Source organism: Pseudorca crassidens, chromosome 8 (genome assembly GCF_039906515.1).
Source record: "Pseudorca crassidens isolate mPseCra1 chromosome 8, mPseCra1.hap1, whole genome shotgun sequence".
Classification (NCBI taxonomy): domain Eukaryota; kingdom Metazoa; phylum Chordata; class Mammalia; order Artiodactyla; family Delphinidae; genus Pseudorca; species Pseudorca crassidens.
In genome coordinates, this window is record NC_090303.1 from 21,932,086 (window position 1) to 21,952,761 (window position 20,676).

Genomic DNA, 20,676 nt, shown 5'->3' on the forward strand with positions numbered 1-20,676 from the left:
GGCTTGCATTATCCTAAGAGGATGATGAGGGCTAAACCAGAACAGCAACAAGAATGATGGAAAAAAGGGGAGAGGAGTTGAACGCTGCAAAATGAAACTGAAACTTCTGTATTTCAAATGTGTCAACAGTATTCTAGAGGGAAATAAGATAATGGTGTTCCTGTGTTTGGCTCTGTCTTCCTGTTAATGAAATAGTACTCATTAAAGTCTTCACAGAGTCAAAGACATTGTCTAGTTAGGTAAACATTATGCAAGTTTTCAGCCAAGAGTAAATATATAAAAATTATTTTACAAATAATACTTAATGTTTCTGTATTGAAGAAATAAATAGTTGAGAAGATTAAATCTTTTATTTCACAAGGCTTTTAAAAGACACAAAACATAAACCTATTTATACATAAAGGAAAATAAGAATTCTAAGCAAGAGCTTATCATGACGACATTACCCATTCTTTACCTTTAAACCTTCTACCCTTTCCTTGGGTAGCCATTCAGAAATAAGGACCAGTGAATTTTGTTATTTGGATGTCTTTTATCGTCGTAAATTTAAGCTCTTTATTTACTGGATGAATGTGTCATCATTTCATTTAGAGCATTACTACTTATCAGAAAATCCAATTTTTTTTCTGTGATACGTGAGCCAGTTCCATTTGGAATTTCTAGAGGCCTAATTTTAGTCAATATTTTCAAAGTATGATAAAGCTCAGAAATAATTTGTTAATTAAGATAACAAATATTAGCCAGTAAAATGAAACCGAGACAAGACTCTAAAATAATGTATTTGTTAGTAGTCAATCCACATTTATGAACATTAGCATATATTAGTGAACAGTTATGTTAAGGCAAAAGACTCTCTCAGATATAATCTATTTCCATCAATATGTTAAAGATTACCAAAATCTAAAATATATTTTATAATATAATAAGTGACATGAAATGATTTCAGAAAGGAATTTCTATGTTACAGAGTTTGTTATTAGCAAGGTACCATAAAAGTATAATGGGAAATAAAATTTTACTTAATATAAGGTGGAAAGATAGAAAGATAAGCTTTTAAGTATTTACGTAGATTAATGAATTATTTGCCAAATTCTCCTGAAATGATACCTAGTTCCTATTAAATCAGTGGACACTTGCTATATGAGCTATTTTTCTTTAGAACTGTATTTTTTTAAGGAGTCTGTTTTTATCAAAGAAATTTACCTAAACTTATACATATATTAATAGTTACATATAGTAAGTGAAAATGCCCTTATCTGAAATTAATACATTGTATAATATCAAAATCTTCATAGTCTTTTTTAGAAAACAGAAAAGAGAGAGAAATAAAGAATTAGTTACAACATTTACATTTGATGTATTATTGAGTAGATATGAAGCCTCTGAAATCTACGATATTTTATATTTTTGTCATCACTTAATTCCATTTGCATTTCTCTTGCTTTAGTATTTTAATAGTATTAATAACATAGTTTGCATCATGTTTACCTGAACACTTTGTATGTTATATATTTTTAAAAGAATATCTTGCTTCTTTTTGATTAGAATTTTCTATAAAAGACATTAGTTGAAAAATTAACTTCTTACCTAAAGTTACTATCCTCCTTAATCATTTTCAAATAATGGGTAAAGCTGCATCTTTGTGAATTTATTTTTGAAAACTTGGTTACTTTAGTAGAAACAGACACCAGAAATTGAACGTTGAATGTGTTTCTATGACTCACATACAGTATGGTGTATCCTTTTCAAATTTTATCCTAGAGCACTTTTTTAAACGTGCATTAGAATACAGCTGTTCTCTCTGAAATGGTCCCTTTTTACAACGGTGAAATTTAACAAACTATTTTTATAATCTTTTGAATATCATTTTTGCATTCTGGAATTAATTAATGAATTATAAAAGTTCCAGATACTTTTGTTTTGTTAAAAAAAAATAAACACCCGTATTTGAATCTTCTGATAGCAAAACAAGCAATATACCATTTAGGGTTGAAATATATAATATTTGAACTACGGTTCTATATATTTCAAAATTCATATTTTTTTATAAATAGATTTATCTATTTGTCCTATAAAACGTAGCTTTCTATGAAGTGAATCACTTAATGATATTATCGCTTTGGATATAAAATTGGCCTACATATAAGGGCTTCACTCCTCACCCACACCTACCTCTCCAAAAGAAAGTCTACCAGTAGTCTCGCACAGTAGTGAGCAGTCTTAAATTAAAAACAGTTGTACATTAGAGCAAAGGAAGATATTTTTCATGTTAAAGCAGTTTTTACCATCAAACATCTAAAGGGTTATAAACTATGAATGAATTACCTTTAAACCATGGTCTTTAAGGTTAAATTCATTTTCTGAGTGCTCTTAGGAGTGACATTATGCTATCACCTTTTAAAATATTTTAAATGATAAAATTCTACATTTCACGAATAGTGCAGGAACAGGTTTAATTACGTATGTTTCCCTTTGCTTGGGAATTAAAATGCTGTAAATGCCATAAATTGAGTAAGTTTATCTCAGAATGAGGAATATTTAGAGACAAATAAATACCCAATAACTATTTATAGCCTGAAAAGATGCGTTTAAGTCACAGTCAAAATACAGGTTACTTGTGTAAAATCTAGCCTACTGAATAAACAAGTATTTTTTTAATTAGAGTGAGTAATATGAGTAAAAATTTTTCAAATAAGAGACATTAAGAGAATTATAACTCTACTGTGTGATTCTCAATATTCCCAATTGCTTGCAAGTGTTTATTCGGATAACAGCGTAACAGCAACAAAGGACTTCTTTAAATGGCATATTTTTCAGCTTTATTTCAAACGCTGTATAGCATAAGAACCCATTGCTCAGAGAGAAATTTTAAGCCATGGAAAAAGAGTATGAAACATATTCCAAAGTGCTGAAGGAATTAATTGCCCTATTAGGTAACGAATACCCAAAAGAATGAGCATTAGTGATTTATGGCTTAAAGTGCTTGGGTCTGATCAGCATTTTGACTTCTTTGAAGGAGGACTTGTAGCCACCAGGTTGTGCCTCACTTATACCAGGCCAGGTCCCCCAGAAAATCCCATTTCGGACACCTCTGTATTTCTGGTGATAATATTTGCCATTTAAGTTTGCAGAAAGACATGCATCAAACCACCAGCCTGAACTGTAGTAGAGCCCACAGTTCCCAGAGGGGTATCGATCGTTGTCTCTATCCGGGGTGGTGAAAAACTTCAGATCGTGGTTGTAATGTTTACTGAAACGTAAGGCATCTCCAGCTGTGCCATTATAGTTACCAATGTGTAAACGGTATTTGAGAAACTCGTTGGCCACATAAAAGTGATCATACAAGGCATAGAGTTTGACACCGTTAAAGTCTTCAAGATCTATTCTTAGAATCATGTCCTTACTCTTAGTCAGAAGATGGATTTTATCGTTCCCCAGCCAAAATTCTCTTCTGGGGTTTCCAAAGCCTACTTTGTAGTCTTGCCATGTTCTGGTGAAGTTGGTGCTTCCATCAACACGTGCCTGCAGCACTGTCCAGCCTCCCCCCATGGTCTCCATGTCACAGAAAACTTCGAAGCTACTATTTTTGGGATCCGGTGTAACTCTGTAGAGCTCACTGCTTCTTTTGCCTATCGTGTAGTATTCAGAGCAATCTTTATATATAAGATGTTGAACTGCAGGGGTAAAAAAAGAAAGGCATTGGATTTTGTTGATAAAAACTAGGCATCTAAAGAATTCTTTATATGCACGAAAGCAGTTTTATAATTTGATCAATGGTGATAATGAAACCTTGCTCAGCTAAACTGACTTGAACCTGTTTAGCAAATGCTTGTTAACGCAGACAAAGCTCCCCAGCACAGTCTTGGTTGGTCATAATACTGACAACACCACCAACAAACAACAACAAGAAGACATAAAAGTGATAGCTTTAGTAACTCAGTAATATTTAGTAAGGGCTCCGCATGTGTTCTAGGGATTCTGCCAAAGACTTGATAACATTTTCACACTTAATCTGCACATGAACTTTATGATGTAGATATTATTAACAACCTGCTGGTGAGAAAGAATATTAGGCTCAAAAAGGATCCGTGGCTTGTGCAACTTCACAGAAGCTTTAAAAGGCAGAGCCAGGACAGAGCTCAGATCTGGCTGGCTGCAAAGCTTGTCCTTGTGACCACTGCATCCCTTGGTCCTGAAAGTCAGATGATTCCAACGCTCCTAGAACTGCATTCCATGCAGAGGAAGCACAGGCTTCTACATCCTTTCACCTAAAGAGGCTGATAGACTCCACTTTCAGGCAGTTTTATAGGATCGTTCTAAATGATTTATTAAAATTCTAAAATACAGCATTGATCAACATTTCCATTTATTTTACCTGCTTGACAATTAGACACAGAAGCTTAAGTTCTTTTTAAAAACTTCAATAATATACCAATATTCTTACTCTGAATTTATTATCCAGGAAAATATTTAGCTAGTGTTTCCCATGTCTGGTTTCTAGAAGGAAACCACAGGTGATTATGCACAGGATTAGTGTAATAAACAGTTAATGTGGTTCTGTAGGAACCAACACAGATATTTACTCCAAAATAATTTTTAAAAAAATTGGTACTGGATCAGGCAAGTTTAATACAAGACACTTATGAGCCACAAATAATCTATTCATCTGTACTTAGAGCTCAGAATATTCAGATAGTTCCCCAAAACTTAGTAGAAAAAAAGACAGTAGAATCTTGTTCTTGTCATTCCAAATTGCCATGCAGTACCACATCTAACGTTCACCCACGTATGTCACCTAAGATGTGAAACTCTGCCTTGCAATGTGCAGGGCACATTTAGATGCAGGCTGCTGGGAGTATTAGCAACAGTGGTCCCGGAATCTCCCAAATACCTTCACTGGGTAGATTCCCTGGGGAATCTACCTAGGGAAGATGCATGAGGTGCTTGTTTCTAAGGGCCATGATCTCTGCTTCAGGCACCATATCCCTTCAACCTCACACTCATGCAGAGATGGCTTTCCAAAGTGTGATAAGACCACCATCAGCAATGGTCCCAGAAACTCATGTGGAAAAACCAGGGTTTGGGGGAACCAGTGCCACAGCTAGCGGTTCGTGGGCAGAACAGGCAGTTAGGTTTATGGCCTTTAACATATACTTATTAAAGCTAATTCAGATTATCAGCAGATAATCTGGATGGGGAAGATGGGTTCTATTGTTACATGCTTGAATTCTAGTGAAAGAGAGGAAGAAATAAGAATGTATTCCTTCCCTTACTGGCATGCCAAAACGCCCCTTAAAATGTTTTTGGGCCACTAGGTCTAAAAGCAAAAAGTTTTGCACACATATGAAGCCATATAGCTGCTTTTATCCCATCTATAAAATCTCCCATTTCCACTAGACATTCGGGATTATGAACTGCAGATTACTTGCTAAAATCTTTCAGAGGTCTCTTGTTGCCATATAAGGAGCAGTCACCTGACCACACAAATAAACTGATTTCCAAAGAACAGAGTACAACCCCAAACACTGCCTTAACTCTACTGTTTTCAAACACTTCAGTGAAGAGATAAATAAGTTAAACTCACTGAAACATTAAGAAATTCTCTTAGAATATTACTCTGCCATAAAAAGAAATGAAATTGAGTTATTTGTAGTGAGGTGGATGGACCTAGAGTCTGTCACACTGAGTGAAGTAAGTCAGAAAAACAAATACCATATGCTAACACATATATATGGAATCAAAAAAAAAGAAGAAAATGGTTCTGTAGAACCTAGGGGCAGGGCAGGAATAAAGATGCAGACATAGAGAACGAACTTGAGGACATGGGGAGGGGGAAGGAGAAGCTGGGAGTAAGTGAGAGAGTGGCATGGACATATATACACTACCAGATGTAAAATAGATAGCTAGTGGGAAGCAGCCGCATAGCACAGGGAGATCAGCTAGGTGCTCTGTGACCACCTAGGGGGGGTGGGATAGGGAGGGTGGGAGGGAGACTCAAGAGAGAGAAGGTATGGGGATATATGTGTACATATAGCTGCTTCACTTTGTTATACAGCAGAAACTAACACACCATTGTAAAACAATTATACTCCAATAAAGATGTTTTTTAAAAAAAATAAAGAAAAGAAATTCTCTCCCTCCACTTCTGTTTGTGTGTAGCTCTGGAGTCAGCAAATAAGATCTTTGAAAGTGCTTTCTGACGCATACAGAACTCATGATTTTTTGTAATTAGGTCCTATTCCTTTCTGTGGGCACATGTGCAAAGATAATAGTTTTTTCTGTTTCACCTTGATGAATAAAAGGCCTAACTTATATAATTCATCCTTTATTTAACTTATATGATAAGGTTAATGTTTATAGATACTGTCCAGCTATATAACATTCATGAACAAATGATAAGAAAACATTATACATACCTGGACGTGATTGTATTTGTTCTTGAGTGGGACACTTAGATGAACATTTGCCATCCAAACTATTGACAACAAATGTTAGGTTTGCCACTTTGCTATCAACATAATGTTCTATGTTGTTCATATTTACACGATTCAGCTTCTCCAGGCGACCCTGAAGCACGTCGATCTCCTCCTTGGCATCCTTAAGGTCAGAGGACAGCTTGTTAACCTCGCTCTCTAACTCTCTAACTCTGTTGTCACCAGCTTCTCCCAGAGCTCCTGTGCCGGGTAACAGCAGTCCACTTCTGCCCAGGTCTCGGTTGTCATCAGCCTGCAGTTTGCAGTCTTGGCAAGACTTCTTCAGGCTCTTTACAATTTCCTTGAGGTTCTGGACTTCTTTGAACACCTCCTCGATCCTGCCAAACTGCTTGGGGAGCTGAATAGTCAGCGGGGGCAGGTTCACCTGGTAGGGACAGTCTCCTCCCTCCTCGCATTTCGCTCTGCTTTCTAGTCTCACCGGGCAGGCGTCCTGGGCTGCTTCATCTTTAATTTCCTCTGTTGCATTGTCTGCCACAACCAAAAAACCATAAGCAGCAAGGACAGCGGAGCTCAGCCAGCACCACTTCGCCAGCTTCATCTTTGCGGTGGCGCTCGCCCCAGCAGGGAAGGGGGCCGGGCTGGAGCTCTTTTTAAGAGCTGCAGCTGCCTTCCTGAGTCAGGCTTTCCGTGTTCTCAGAAAAGGGCGGGAGCACGTTGCATCACCAGTCTCAGAAACACGGAGGAAGAGGAGATCGTCCTCATCAAACTCAGTGTGCCCCAAACTGTTATTCGTTCTCAATCAAAACCACCCGCTTTGGAATTCCTGCAGTTGGTCAGATGCACATACTCAACAAGTTTCACTTTCATCTTTTATTTTTAAAAAGCACAAGAAAAATCTTGAATCTTAAAATAATTATACTTGAAGTAAATCATTTCATGATACTTAGCTCCACAGTGGGGTAAATAGTTTTTAAAGATAAAATTGAATGTGCTAGTTATCCAGATTATGTGAAGGACAGAAATGTTACAAAAATGGAAACGGTTCTTTTTCCTTCTGGGAATGGGGCATTGAGAATTCTGTATTTTCTTCACGTTGTGCTTTCAGGTGAAATCTCAAGCACTTAACATTTTACATATAATGAAGTTCAGCTTTCTGGTTCATGCAGTGGACTTTTGTTTCAGCTGTTTGAAAAGGGAAGAAAACTGGTAGAAAAAAAAGCGCTGCTTTCTATTTCTCCAACCACCGCATAGCACAGGAGGAATGTCTAACTGACAAAAACACCATTAAAATACATCCTTGCCTTTCATCAAAACCAGCAGCCTTTTCCTTTGCTCTTCACCAACTCTGTGACTGTACTGTCCTTCCACATCTGCCAAGTACGAATCTCTGAACTAGTCTGCCCCATCTTGGTTCTGATTCTTCTTTTGTCTCCGGCATCTTTGCCTTCCCTCCCCGCGGGCAGCCATAGCAGTCCCCTCTCTGTGTTTCTGCCTCCGCAGTGGGCCCTCCACCTGGTCTCTATGTCACTTGCTATGTCACTGCTTTGCCCCAAACATGTCTGCATTCATGACTTTTCATACTTTTCAAACCTTTTTTCATGGTTTTCAAACTCTTCTCCTGAGAGGCTGAGGACAGGAAGGGGGAACAGCTTCTATTGAAGGAACCACCTCCTTTTAATTTATTTTACATATTGGCGTCTCATGTAAGGTTTCTTATTAAAAAAGGATTTTATTGTTTTAAAAATAATTTCAAAATTATGGCTAAAAATCTAAATTCTTATTGTATTATTTAAAGTGCTCTGTAATCGATCTCTTATTTATTTCTTTAACCCGATTTCCTATGATTTTTCTATCTACTCCTTCATTCCAGCCAAACGCCTAACTATTCATGTGCTCTAAATGTGTCAGGCTCACTTTACACTTCCAAACTGCATTTACTCCTGGATATTCAGGAGAGCTAGATTCCACCCCTGCATCTACTTCTTATTGGATCTATAGATCATTAACTTTGCTGAGCCTTGGTTCCTGTAACTGTGAAGGAGAAATTTGGCTATTCTCCCCTCATATAGGAATGATAGTTACAAAAATTTTGAGTGGTGCAGTGCTGAAGGAAAAATATGCAGTGTATAAAATGTAACATTCTTGGGCTTCCCTGGTGGCGCAGTGGTTGAGAGTCTGCCTGCCGATGCAGGGGACACGGGTTTGTGCCCCGGTCCGGGAAGATCCCACATGCCGCGGAGCGGCTGGGCCCGTGAGCCATGGCCGCTGAGCCTGCGCGTCTGGAGCCTGTGCTCCACAACGGGAGAGGCCACAACAGTGAGAGGCCCGCATACCGCAAAAAAAAAAAAAAAAAAAAAAAAGGAGAATGATGATAATATAGATAATAATATCTTATAAAGCAGAAATATATAGGAACGATGTTTAGCTCAAGGTACATTATTAAATGCCTTCGACTGGATAGGCTATAAATCCACATATTTAGCCTGTCAAGTCCAGTCAGGAATTTATTAAAGATCTGTATACTCAGCACTATGCTAGAGCATATAGATGTATGTATCCATCCATCCATCCTATATTAACTGAGCATCCCCTGTGTGCAAGACATTGTTCCAGGCACTTAGGCTACACTAGTGAACACATCAAACAAAAATCCCCTTTTCCTTCTTAGGAAGGGGTATTGAGGGCTTTGTATTTTGTTCATGTTGGACTTTCAAGTGAAATCATAAGCACTTTTAAGCTTTTCTAAATCTAAGAAAGGTATAGCTTGCTGACTCGTGCATTGGGCTTTTGTTTCATCTCTGTGAATCAGGGATTTGCTTTCTAGGCACTGATGTTGATTCTTGGGCCCTGCACACCCCACTTAGCCAAGGGCCAGTGGCATAGTTCCATCTAAAAAGCTTGGATGTGCTATGGGAACTGGCTCCTGTCCCTTCGGGACCATAGAAAATACCCCAAATAAAGGCCAAAAATCGCTTTATTAATCAGTTTTTATCGACACTAGTAAGTGGGAATTCTGGGTTCTTAATTTTAAAAGATTATTGTTCACTTGCCAGAGGCAGACACTAAGTGACCACCACATGAAAGAGGCTCAGTCTGCCTAATGAGTTTACAGCCCACGGGGGCAGAGAGTGTTGTGCTACAGTTGTGCAGGAAGCTTTCACAAATACTATCTCACTACATCCTCCCATCTACACAATTACTTCCTGCATGTGCAGATGAGCAAAGAAAGGGTTCAAAGCAATAAATCACTTGCCTATGGTTTCGCACTTTTTAAAGGACAGTTGGAATTTGAACCTGGGGGTCTGACTCCAAAGTTCACATCTTCTCCTGTGCCACCCTGCCATGTGGGGGGCAGGGAGATAATACTGGAAAGGAATATTGGTACCATGTTGTGGAGAGCTTGGTGCTTAAATCACTGCTTAGATCAGTGGGGAGCCACTGAAGGTTTTGAGCAAAGGAATAATATAATCAGTTAAGCATTTGAGAGAAATTAATCTATCATTGAAATTGTAGGTGCACTGGAAAGGGAAAGATTAGGCAAAAAGAGCAGTTTAGAGGCCATTTAAATAGTCCAAGTCATTGTTTCCCGAAGTGTGTTTTCTGGAACGTGAGTACCTAGATGTTGATAAATGTTATGTGACAACAGAGTTCCAGGACAGGTGGCTCTGAAAATTATCAGTAATTTGCAAATGTGCATTATTGCTGGCCAAGAAGAAAATAACATATGCTGCATTTTTCAAATTTTGGTTGATAATGGGAATCTTTTTTTTTCTAGCACCATTTTTAGGAATGAATCTTCTGCTAGAAACCAGTAGGAAATGCTGTGCTAGGTGAGAGGTGTTAGTGTAGTGGCGGGCACTAGGTAAGAGGTAAACTAGTGTGGTGGCAGGAGGGGTGGTGAAGGGGTAGCAACTATTTTTGTCAAAGAGTAATAGAATCTATAGAATACGGTAAGGGATGAAAAATGGAAGGAGAGGGTAGAGTTGAGAGAGCACCATGAAATATGACTCCCACTGAAGTTAAGTAATGCCATGGCAATGAGAGTAGAGAGGGAGCCGTAAGCTGGGGAGAGTGTAGTAGTATTATTTCTGTTTTGAATAGAGTGACAAGCCACCAGGTAGAAATATCTAACATACAGCTGAACATCTAAGTATTACAAACAGCACAGAATGGATATGGATGTCAATTTGAAGCCACAGGAACCAAAAGGATGGTAAAACATGAGAACTGGAAGAGTGCTGTGTCACAAAGACCAGGAGAGAGGGTTTCAAAGAGGCAGCCATCAGATAATCAAAAACTTGAAGAGCTGATTTCTGGTCCTCAACTCCTACAGAATTCCCACCCTCCGACCTTGACTCTCTGTCGTCTCCTTCTTGCTGGAAAACCTTTCCAGATTTTCTCATGCCCAGCCTGCCCTGACTCCTAGAATCGTCTACTGATTCCTCATGGCAGTGTCGGAAACTTCTACCCCGTATCTGCTCTCAACCTGGAACTGATGCATTACGCCCACTTACAGACTTGTTTTTCAGATCTAAACAAATTATTTAACACCAATACATGTTGGGATTTTAAAGTAGCAAGATATATTTTTATAAGCCCCATATGAAAATTACTTTCATCAGTCTATATTCACAATATACTCAAACTTCTTTTTTTTTTCTTATGCAAAGTATGTTTAAGAGGATCTGCATTTACTGTATCTGGATCAGATCCCAAAAGCAAATTTTCATTTCCCTTAATACAGTTTTCTTAAAATAAAGAAACCCTTTATGTCTCTATTTGTACCAAAGGAAGTAAGTAAATTTAATAACAATTATTATTTATAGTACTGAGATCCTTTTCTTGATATTATGCCTATTAATTTAACATAGTTGTAGTTTCTAACTTACTAAATTTGATGGTTCTTTAGGGAGTACATGTTTGGGGATAAAAAATTAAAACATTCACTTTTTAATCTACTTGGTTTGTAATGTCAACAGTAAATAATGTTTATCTTAATATTCCTTAGAGGTCTTAGTCCTTGTTCATTATAAGTTCATGGAAAGAACTTTAAACGAAAGCCTGATTTCAGCAGCCCATAGAGAACTGCCTGATTTTGGTTAAAACTAGAATAATAGTTGGTAGGTTCTTTGTTATGCCTTGCAAGTACATCTCTAGCATAGATAAAGAGATCCAGACTAGGAAACCCTCCAGCATGGACCTAACATGAAAGATCCACTATGTGAATCCTTAAGGGTCTGGATCAAGAGAAATATAGGGCAGAAATATCCAAAGGTCCACTCTTAATAAGACTATAAAACATGCAGTCATCTGATGAACTAATGGCCTAGGTCTTCAGTGAGATATCCAGGGCTTCTCAGGCTAGAATTCTTTGAAACTGGAATATTTCATGGGAGTCTTGGAATGTCCATCTTACCAATGTCAATATCTTATCAACAAAATCTTTTACTGTGTATCCCACACCAAGCCAGGGATCACGGAGGAGCTAAGAGATCCATGGGCCATGGCGTCTAATTTTCCTGTCGTCTCTCTAAATTTCCAGAGACTCAATAAACTTCATATAACCAATGTTGAGGAAACAAAATATGTTTATTTTTATTTCTTGTATTGGAGATTGATCTTGAGTTTCCTTTTATATTCCTCAAACAAAACAAAAATAAATCATAATAAAGAAATCAAAAATATGAAATTGTGGCTTTCCCTGTCTTCCCTTTGTTTCTCATAATTTATGGTAGTTATGTTTTCTATAATGTCACCACAAACACTGAATTAGCAAATACCAAACCATTGCTCCTAGGGGAAATGCAGGGTTAGGCTTCTACGAGCCTCTGGTCCTAATATTTTTGTCAACTGATCAATATATAACCTTGTTTTCAATGTGTTTCTGTTTAAAGACATCTTATTTAGTATATATTGTTGATTCATTAACACAGAATACATGACCAAGAGAACTATAATCATGCTTGAAGGAAGCTTATCTAACACACGTATTTCCTCCTTAAGGTACATCACAGCCTTCTTGCACTGAAGAACACTAGATAGCACCTCAGAACTATGCTCAGGGGCCATTTTAAACAGTGAAAACATCAGCAAAAAACACAAAAATGTGGAAAAACATGGCACTTAGACCACAAAAAGAGCACTTGGTTACAGTATGAGAGCTGAAATAAGACAACAAGAGTGTTGATCTCTGAGCTCAGCTGGGAATGCATGTGTTGGGCAGCTCGAACTTTTCACCACGCTGGCCATGTCTACAAATGGTCCCCAAAGCCCACAAGTATTATCCTGGAGTTATAAATAAATTCTAATAAGTAACTGAATTTGCAAATATGCAATACATGAATAATGAGGATTGATTTTATACTGTTACAAAATCCAAGGCTTTAAATTCTTAGAAATGTCTATATATTCATTCTAAGTGTTAATTTGGTTTTATCTGTTTTATCACTTGCATTTCTTAGGGTATTATTTGCTTTGTTTGCCTTTACTTGGCATTTAAAAATAATATATAAATTTATAGAATATATAACATTACATATATCTATTATGTTATATAATTTTATATAATATCATACAATATCATATATGTTATATAATTATATAAATTTAAACTGAATAATAAAATTTAGCTTAGGAATTTGTTTCAGTTCATTCATAAAAACAGTATGCATCTTAACTTTTGTAATTAAGTTATGCAATTAACTTTTTAGGGAAAAATGAAAATAGTAAACTAATTCCATGCCAACTGAATAATTTCATGCTGCATGTATGTCTTTTAAAAGCCTGTTCTTTCCTCTCTTTGAAACTTGTTTTTTAAAGACTCAAGTTTATCTTATGAAATATATATGTCAGCATATGAATTCTCAATAAATGTTAATTTAAAGGTGATTTCTACTGTGCTGGTAACTAAAGAAAATCTATGAAATGGAGTAAATGTTGTAGTTTTAATAGTAAACATGATTTAAAGTATGGCATTCTGAGGTATAGCATTATCTTATTAAGTTTATTTCTTTCTCCGCTTCTAGTTTGATAATATCTATGATTTGAGTCATATCCTATTGTTTGCAATGAAAATTTTTCAGAGTATGAGAAACTACTTCTTGATCATTATCAAGAGATGTAAAATTGCTTGGCCCTTATTTTAAAGTGTCCACCATTATTTACCACAGCTTTCCTCTGCTTGTGTATTTAACACACAATTATTTCAATCATGTTTACATGTACAAATGATATGGCATGTATTTTGATACTTAATATAAAGTTCAGCTGCAACAACTGCTGTTGCACAGAAAGATGACAACACAGATGCACAAGTTGTGGTCAAGTCATGTATAAACGTAGACTTAAAGTAAGTCGCCTATCACTACCATTTTCATCTCAAAAATAGCATGACATGACAGGGTGAAAAGAGCCTTAGAATGGTAGTTATGGAACCCATGATCTTAGTGAAGAAACTCCCACTTTCTTGTCACTTAACTAGGCATTAGTTTCCTCATCTATAATATGAGGTCAGATTAGAGATCTTAAGGTCCTTTTCAGGTGTAATAGTTTATGACTGTAAATGTTATTAATTAGAAGTCATGTAATAGCAAAGCAAGTCATAAGTATAGATGGTCCTTTAATTAGATCATTAATTCCAATGGAAAATTATAAAGATCTTCTACGTTTTAGTTATTCCTCCATTCAATGAGTCCTTATTTTGCATTTATTGAACCATGCTCTGTACCGACCCTGGGGATGACATAAGTGAAAAAACAGACCCAGTCCTCACTTCATGGAGCTTTAAGTTGCAGAGCAAAGTATTTCAAGCCAGAGCCAGCCTTGGGCCAAGGCAATGTGTTTGGTGTTAGAAAGGGGGTCGGTAAGCACACCAAGGCCTTCTCTGCACCTCTCAATTCCCTCCCACTATGCCATGGCATTGGCCTCTCCCTTTGCTAACTCTGAAAATAGCCAACTTTAGAGTCATTCTTTTCAAATTAGACCACAAAGGTTGTACAGTGTCTGTATATAATCATGCCTATGTTGGATATATGCTTCCTGGCAGAGAAGAGAACTTCCCGTTTTCTTTATTAGGCTTCTTTCTTTGCCTCTTAACCCACCTCCATAACTACCAGCATTCCAAAATCTCCCATTTACAAAGCAGAGTGTTTGGAATGAAAGGGATTTTTAAAAGAAAACCATATTCTGTACAAATGGCGTGTATAGCTTTCCTAGGTCTAAAAGTTATATAATGATCATAGGGTTTATTAATTCAATAAAGTACAGATTAGGCAGAATGCACAGAATAAAGATACAGCTGTAGCACTGAAAATATAAGAGCACAGGAGGTAAACATATTAAAACCTTTTGCTTTTACATTTGCTGTTTTCCCTATTTTTTCCCTCTTGTTTTATCTTTGCTTCTGCATTGTGAGGCATAGGGGTACGGAGGAAGAAGAAGCTGTTCTTTAGCAACTAAAAGCATATGGATTGGGGGATTTTACTTTTCTCTTTTCTAAGGCAAGCCCCAGAAGAGGAGCCTGGCCTGACTGGGAGAATCTAGGCTAGGTTTAAGTGGCTCTTCCTCCCTGCTCCACGACTAGCTAACATCTGCTGCTTATTATGTGGCCCATCTTCTCTAATTTTCCTGCTAACTCCCACCCAAAACACAGAAGACAGAAATATAGTACAGAGGAATGTAGTGGAGCCCAGAGAGATGAAGGTGGTGGGATAAAGATGACAAAGAAAAGAGACTCGAGGGAAAAACAGGGAGAGAAATTGAATCATGGTGGGGTCTGTACCAGAGTCTTGTTTAAAGAAGATATTAAGTCCATATGGAAAGCTAATTTTATAGGATTTCTTTTCCGGAATGGGAATTGAGAGAACAAAGTTAGAGGACATGACTGGAATCAGAGCATTATGGCATCAAAGATAAATGCCTTCTTCATCATTTTGGCAGTGGCCAGTTGTGTTAATAGTTGCTTCAGATTATATTATTACATTGCCATAAATGAAGTTACATAAACTTTTAGGACATAGACCTTCCAAACAGCTTTACTTTATAAACAGTGTGAATTTTTAGCCAATATACCCAATTTCCAATGTTTAAAGGAGTTTTGCTGTGGAAATATTTGCTTTCATAACAATTTAATTCACTGTGATTTCCTGAATTTTTCATATTTTAAAACACCAGTACTATATCAAATAGAATAATAACATTGTCAGGTAGAAGCTGAATATACTAGATACATATTCCAGTAATTAATATGAAATATCTAGAATAAACAGCATTTACAGTTTAATAAAGGAACTTTAATATTAAACAGCTATTTCAAACTTTTCCAGTGCTGTAAAACTTCAGAAAATGACATTACATGTTATGAGGACTAGCCCCTTCATTTTACAGATGAGTAAACAGGTCTAGGAAAAACTAAATGACCTGTCCATGCCTGGCCAAGGCTGCTCATGTCTCCCAATTTCCATGCCATCTAGCTTACACTGCTCTCTAAGGTACCCTTAATTTGTAGCTAGACTATAGAAAAATGCTACAAAAATATAGGCTACCCATATTAAAACTTTCCTGGTACAATGCCCCTGGGATTTTAGAAAGCAATAAAGTTTCCTCACGTCCTTCAAAATAACTGGGCATTACCAAATGAGCTATTCACATACCTTGCTATATGTGAAAATGATTCAGACAATTTCTCCAATATATTCTAACCTGTCACTATAATTTTCTCAACCTGTCTTTCTGTTTATGCTTGTGTGCGTTGTCTGGCTTGGAGTATAAATTCTTAGAATAATAATTTTTTATTATTATGCCTCACCCTGCCAAGAACTGCATTCTAGAAGGCAAGTGAAAAAAAAGTTTTAAATCTCTTTTCTGAAAAGAATAATTTCTGATTATAAATGAAATACTTGCTCATTATAAAAAAGATTAGAGAGACTTCCCTGGTGGCGCAGTGGTTAAGACTCCGCACTCCCAATGCAGGGGGCCAGGGTTCGATCCTGGTTAGGGAACTAGATCCCAAGTGCATGCCGCAACTAAGAGTTCCCATGCCACGGCTAAGGAGCCCTCGAGCTGCAACTAAGGAGCCCACATGCTGCAACTAAGAACTGGTGCAATCAAATAAATAAATAAATATTAAGGAAAAAAAGGTTAGAAAATACAGAAATTCTCAGGAAGCAAGACAAATCTTAAACAAACAACCTAACCTTACACCTAAAGGAGCTAGAAAAAGAAGAACAAACAAAACCCATAGTTAATAGAAGGAAAGAAATCATCAAGATCAGAGCAGAAATAAGTGAAACAGAGACTTAAAAAAATAGAAAAGATCAATGAAACTAAGAGTTAGTTCTTTGAAAAGATAAACAAAATTGATAAACTTTCAGCCAGACTCATCGAGAAAAAAAGAGGGCCCAAATCAATAAAATCAATAATGAAAAAGGAGAACTTAAAACCAACATCACAGATATACAAAGGATCATAAGAGTTTGCTATGAACAACTATACACCAATAAAATGGACAACCTAGAATAAACAGGCAAATTCCTAGAAGTGTACAATCTCCCAAGACTGAACCAGGAAGAAATAGAAAATATGAAGAGACCAATTACAAGCAATGAAATTAAATCAGTAATTTAAAAACTCCCAACAAACAACAGTCCAGGACCCGATGGCTTCACAGGTGAATTCTACCAAACATTTAGAGAAGAGTTAACACATATCTTTCTCAAACTACCCCAGAAAATTATACAGAGGAAGGAATGCTTCCAAACACACTCTATGATGCCAGCATCACCCTGATGCAAAAATCACACAGAGATATCACACAAAAAAAGAAAATTACAGGCCAGTATCAATGATGAACATAGATGCAAAAATTCTCAACAAAATATTAGCAAACCAAATTCAACAATACATTAAAGCGATCATACACCATGATCAAGTGGGACTTATCCCAGGGGTGCAAGGATGGTTCAATATCTGCAAATCAATCAATGTGATATGCCATATTAACAAACTGAAGAATAAAGTCATACAACCATCTCAATAGATGCAGAAAAAGCTTATGATAAAATTCAACATCCATTTATGATAAAAAAAAACACAAACTCTCCACAAAATGGGTATAGAGAGAACATACCTCAACATAATAAGGGCCAAATATGATAATCCTACAGCTAACATCATATTCAGTGGTAAAAAGTGGAAATCATTTCCTCAAAATGAAATCTTAAAAAAAATGAAATGAATGAATACAACAAAACAGAAACAGACTCACAGATAGAGAACAAACTACTGGTTATCAGTGGGGAAAGGGAAGGGGGGAGGGGCAAGATAGGGGTAGGGGACTAAGAGGTACAAACTACTATGTATAAAATAAATAAGCTATAAGGATATATTGTACGGCACAGGGAATATAGCCAATATTTTATAATAACTTTAAATGAAGTATAATCTATAAAAATTTTGAATCACTATGTTGTATACCTGAAACTAACATAGTATTGTAAGTCACCTATACCTCAAAAAAAAAAATACAGAAATGTATATGACAACTATATTCCTACCACTTTTTTCTTTTTTTATCTTTTCCTACCACTTTTTATTGTAGTAAAATATTCATAACATAAAATTCATCATTTTAACCATTTTTAAGTGTACAGTTCAGTGACATTAAATTCATTCACATTACTATCCAACAACTACCACCATCTATCTCCAGAAATTTTTCATCATCTCATACTGACTCTGTACTTAATAAAGAGTAAATCCCCATTCTCTGCTGCCCCACCCCTGGTAAAAACTGTTCTACTTTCTGTCTCTATGGATATGACTATTCTAGGTACCTCGTATAAGTGGAATCATACATTATTTGTCCTTTTATATCTGGCTTATCTCACTTAGTATAATATCTTTAAGGTCTGTTCATGTTATAGCATGTATCAGAATATCATTCCCTCTTAAGGCTGAGTACTATTCCACTGTATTTACACATCACATTTTGTTTATCTACCCATCTGTTGATGGACATTTGGGTTGTTTTCACCTTTTAGCTGTAATGAATGATGCTGCTATGAAAATGACTGTACAAGTATCTGTTCAAGTTCCTTCTTTCAGTTCTTTTATGTGTATACTCAGAAGTGGAATTGATGGATCCTATGGTGATGCTACATTTAATTTTTTGAGGAACTGCCCATAGTGTTTTCCACATCAGCTGCACCATTTTACATTCCCATCATCCATGCACAGGGGTTCCAGTTCCTCCATATCCTTGCCAACAGTTGTTATTTCCTGTTCTTTTGAAAATGGCCATCCTACTGGATGTGAAGTCCTATCTCATTGTGATTTTGATTTGTATTTTAGAATGATTAGTGATGTTGAGTGCTTATTGACCATTTGTATTCTTCTTTGGAGAAATGTCTATTTAGATCCTTTGTCCATTTTTGAATTGGCATTGTTTTGTTGTTGTTGTTGAGTGTAGTATAATGATGACTTTTATTAACGTTTTAGACTATTTCAAACCATCTTTCCAAATATATATGTTTGTATGTAATTTTATAAAAATTAGACCATCTTCTACATAGGTTTTAATCTTTTTAAATTCTGAATTTAACACATATAAAGTGTCCAAAATATAAAGATACAATTGAAATCAAATACTCAACCACCATCCAGTCAAAAAAAAAAATACTGCCAGCTTCAGGAAATTCCCCTCCTACTCTGTCATTCACTCTGTAGTAGCCACTGTATTGACTTTCATGATAATGCTTTTCTTGTTGTTCTTAATAGTTTTACCACCTAAGCATGAATCCCCATACACCATACGTTTTTGTGTTGCCTATTTTTATTATTTTTAAAATTTACTTTATTTTTGGCTGCGTTGGGTCTTTGTTGTGTGTGTGGGCTTTCTCTAGTTGTGGAGCGTGGGGCTACTCTTCATTGTGGTGTGCGTGCTTCTCACTGTGGTGGCTTCTTGTGTTGTGGAGCACGGGCTCTAGGCACGCGGGCTTCAGTAGTTGTGGCATGCGGGCTCAGGAGTTGTGGCTCACAAGCTCTAGAGCGCAGGGTCAGTAGTTGTGGAGCACAGGCTTAGCTGCTCCATGGCATGTGGGATCTTCCCAGACCAGGGATCAAACCCATGTCCCCTGCATTGGCAGAAGGATTCTTAACCACTGTGCCACCAGGGAAGTCCCAATTTTGCCTATTTTTAAATTTGATGGAAACAGAATTCTACAAAATGTATTATTTTGTGTTTGGTTTCTTTCACTCTATGTTATATTTATGAATCATTCATATTTTTGCATGTATATTTTCATGGTTTGGTTTTACCAATATTATATTTATCCAATATATTGCCAATGGATATTGAGGTTGTTTCCAATTTTCATAAATTACTAATAATGCAACTTGAACGTTCTTGTGCGTGTCTCTTGGTGTACTTGTGCATGCACCTCTGTGGGCATTTATCAAGGAATAGAACTGTTTTGCCACAGGGTTTGTGAGATTAGGTAATTTTTCATATAATTATTAGTCATTTGGGTTTAAGTGACTTTATTTTCATGATCTCCATTCTTCCAATATAATGTTTTTCTTTTAATTTCTAAAACTTTATTTGTTCTTTTTTAATAAATTTGTATTATTAGCTCTTTGTATATCAAGTATTTGCATACTTTTTTCAACTTTGACATTTGAATTTCAATTGTGGTATTTACATATATGGAAGTCTTTAGATGTTTCATTTTTATATTAATCTTTTCCTTATGATTCCTTTACAATACTACAATCATATAAATGCCATGTGCATTTTCTATTATTTTTATGGTTTTATTTTTTATGCTTGAATTTTAATATTCTAGAATTTGTTTTAAAGTGTGACATAGGAACCTAACTATATTTTTCCCCCAAATGTTTAAAAAGTTCTTACAATACAATGTTTTAATGAATTCCACCTTTTCCCTGCACTGACATGAACTTATCCATAAGCAAAATGTTTTCTGGTTACATTGATATGGCTCTCTATCCTGGTGCTACTGTCCTACTGTTTAAATATGATAGATCTAGAATGCATCTTAAATCTGAAAGGGAAAATGCACACTTAGAAGTCTTCCTTTTATAAATTTAAATAACTTATTATTCCAACTGGACTTTACAATAAGTTCCAAAAATTCTAGTGATTAATTTGGGAATAATTGGCCTATTTTAAAATGTTTTTATCAGCCTGGGACATTTGTTCACAATTTCTTTTACATTTCCCTAC

General features: G+C 36.2%; 2 protein-coding genes across 2 annotated transcripts in view; one reads left to right on the forward strand and one right to left on the reverse strand.

Moving 5' to 3' along the window:
* The window catches only part of CCDC146 (coiled-coil domain containing 146), a 109,137-nt gene that overhangs the window by 22,641 nt on the left and 65,820 nt on the right, over nt 1–20,676 (forward strand). The gene's annotated exons all lie outside the window — the stretch shown is intronic.
* Nucleotides 336–7,208, reverse strand: FGL2 (fibrinogen like 2). The gene is made up of 2 exons (XM_067746018.1): nt 6,417–7,208; nt 336–3,674 (listed from the first exon to the last, which is right to left on the reverse strand). The coding sequence occupies exons 1-2, from the start codon at nt 7,030–7,032 to the stop codon at nt 2,968–2,970; spliced, it is 1,323 nt and encodes a 440-aa protein (XP_067602119.1). The 5' UTR covers nt 7,033–7,208; the 3' UTR covers nt 336–2,967.